The sequence below is a fragment of the Oratosquilla oratoria genome, chromosome 17 (genome assembly GCF_046742065.1).
Source record: "Oratosquilla oratoria isolate Oo_2021 chromosome 17, ASM4674206v1, whole genome shotgun sequence".
Lineage (NCBI taxonomy): Eukaryota > Metazoa > Arthropoda > Malacostraca > Stomatopoda > Squillidae > Oratosquilla > Oratosquilla oratoria.
Genome location: NC_134793.1, coordinates 21,331,637 through 21,333,353, shown reverse-complemented (window position 1 = coordinate 21,333,353; position 1,717 = coordinate 21,331,637). Strand labels below are relative to the sequence as shown.

At 42.1% G+C, this 1,717-nt stretch overlaps 1 protein-coding gene across 1 annotated transcript; it reads left to right on the top strand.

The window, feature by feature from the left end:
* The first annotated feature begins 245 nt into the window (after positions 1 to 245).
* LOC143034242 (uncharacterized) lies at positions 246 to 1,043 on the top strand. The gene is made up of 2 exons (XM_076200178.1): positions 246 to 383; positions 634 to 1,043. Exons 1-2 carry the CDS (start codon positions 246 to 248, stop codon positions 811 to 813), a joined length of 318 nt encoding a protein of 105 aa, XP_076056293.1. The 3' UTR covers positions 814 to 1,043.
* Positions 1,044 to 1,717: the final 674 nt, after the last annotated feature.

The following is a 1,717-nucleotide window of genomic DNA, read 5'->3' as shown; positions in this document are numbered from 1 at the left end:
GCCAGACAAGCGTGTGACCATTTTGTTTATATTTTCAATTTTGTCCTTGACGAAGTTATTCATGATTTCTTAATTTTCTCACCTCACTAGAATAACTTACCACCTTTTGCCACACCCAGTCCTTCATTTAAACCAATAAAAATACCTACAGACTTAAAATAATAAAACAGTCTTAGTCTAAAGTCATGTAATCCCAAGACGTATTGGAAAGGATTTCTGTGGTCAGGCGGGGGGAATTAGAGCAAATGGCGGCATCTGGGAACTCTGTGTCCGGGTGGCGGCCCGCGAATAAAAAGGCTGCCAACGGTGAGTCGACGTGCATAGACAGCCTAGGCAACAATGGACGTGGAAGAAGACTGAACATTTCTCCCTCCGCCTTCCAGGTATCTTAGCAAGCATTACGCAGTGCAAGTGTGGCTTCTTAAGTTATCTTAAAGCAATAGATGTCCCCTAAGGATGCAGTGATAAAGTGATATAACACTAAAAGAGCTGAACGAAAGTGAGAGAGATATGCTTTGTTTTGAATATCTAACAATATTTGTGAAAAAATTCCTTCTCGAGTGTCGTGTCTTTACCTCTGTGCCGTGACTAGTTTCCTCTTCGTGTGACGTATCCCACCGTTTCTTCCTCCAGGTCTCCTTCAACCTCCAATATCCAACCTCCATCATCCAATCTCCAACCTCTAATGCACAACCTCAAACCTCAATCTCCAACCTCAAGTCTCCAACATCCAATCTCCAACCTCTAATGTACCTCAAGTCTTCAACCTCAAATCTCCGATCAGCCTCCCCGTCTGTATTAGTAATCCTCTAATGATGAAGCTTCATAGACTATAACCCAAATGGCTTTGGTGACACAAATATTTAATTTTACCTAAAACCAAACAACAAAATTCATCTGAAGGAGTTGGGGTGGTGGGGTGGGTCTCGATCCAATATAGACCCTGTTCAAAACCAAGACCGCCTGAATAAAATCGTCTAACATTAATTAGGGGGAAAAACTACCCAAGTGAAGTCAGCATCGTCATCAGCTGTTCACCGTTGCCACCATAGGCTCGTTTCACACGTATCGACTTTTCGCCGTCCACGACACGTCATCATACTCTCGGATAACAATGGGCGTTTACAGATGCTTTCACACGTCATGATCATGACCACGCGTGAAAGCGTCCATAGACATCCATGGTTATTTGAATGCACGACGTCGTGTCGTGGACGGCGCACGGCGAAAAGTCGATACGTGTGAAACGAGCCATAATGTCGTACTTTGTATATTTTATTCCTGACAGCGCCAGGTGATTTAATTCATTGAGAGATGCACACGGGACGAAACTGTCCTAGTCTTCCTAACTGATGAATAAAATCACCCGACGCTTCAAAACAAAGAACGGACTACGTCATGCAAAACGACAAAATGTTCATTACTAGCGTAATCGATCAAAAAAAAAAAATTCTTCCAAATTTTATAAATATAATTTTTCTACAAGAACATTTATACTTTCAACTTCAGCTTCGGCCTTTCAACACCCTTCACACGATCAATACTCTTACTGACGAATATATTGACAATATTCTCCCCTCCATTTCATCTCTACCATCCCACACTTTCGCTGTCAATATTTGTTTGAATTGCCCAATATTGTGATAGTATAAAAGCCATTTCAACCACCTGCTTGAACCAACAGCCTAGGCAACGCACCATCTGTTTCCTTCTGGTT

What these genes read in the sequence shown, in the direction of transcription:
- LOC143034242 (XM_076200178.1), top strand. Translation starts at nt 246, where the DNA reads ATGGCGGCATCTGGGAACTCTGTGTCCGGGTGGCGGCCCGCGAATAAA. An exon ending in TTTCTCCCTCCGCCTTCCAG is followed by an intron (nt 384 to 633) that starts GTATCTTAGCAA and finishes TTCTTCCTCCAG; the next exon opens with GTCTCCTTCAACCTCCAATA.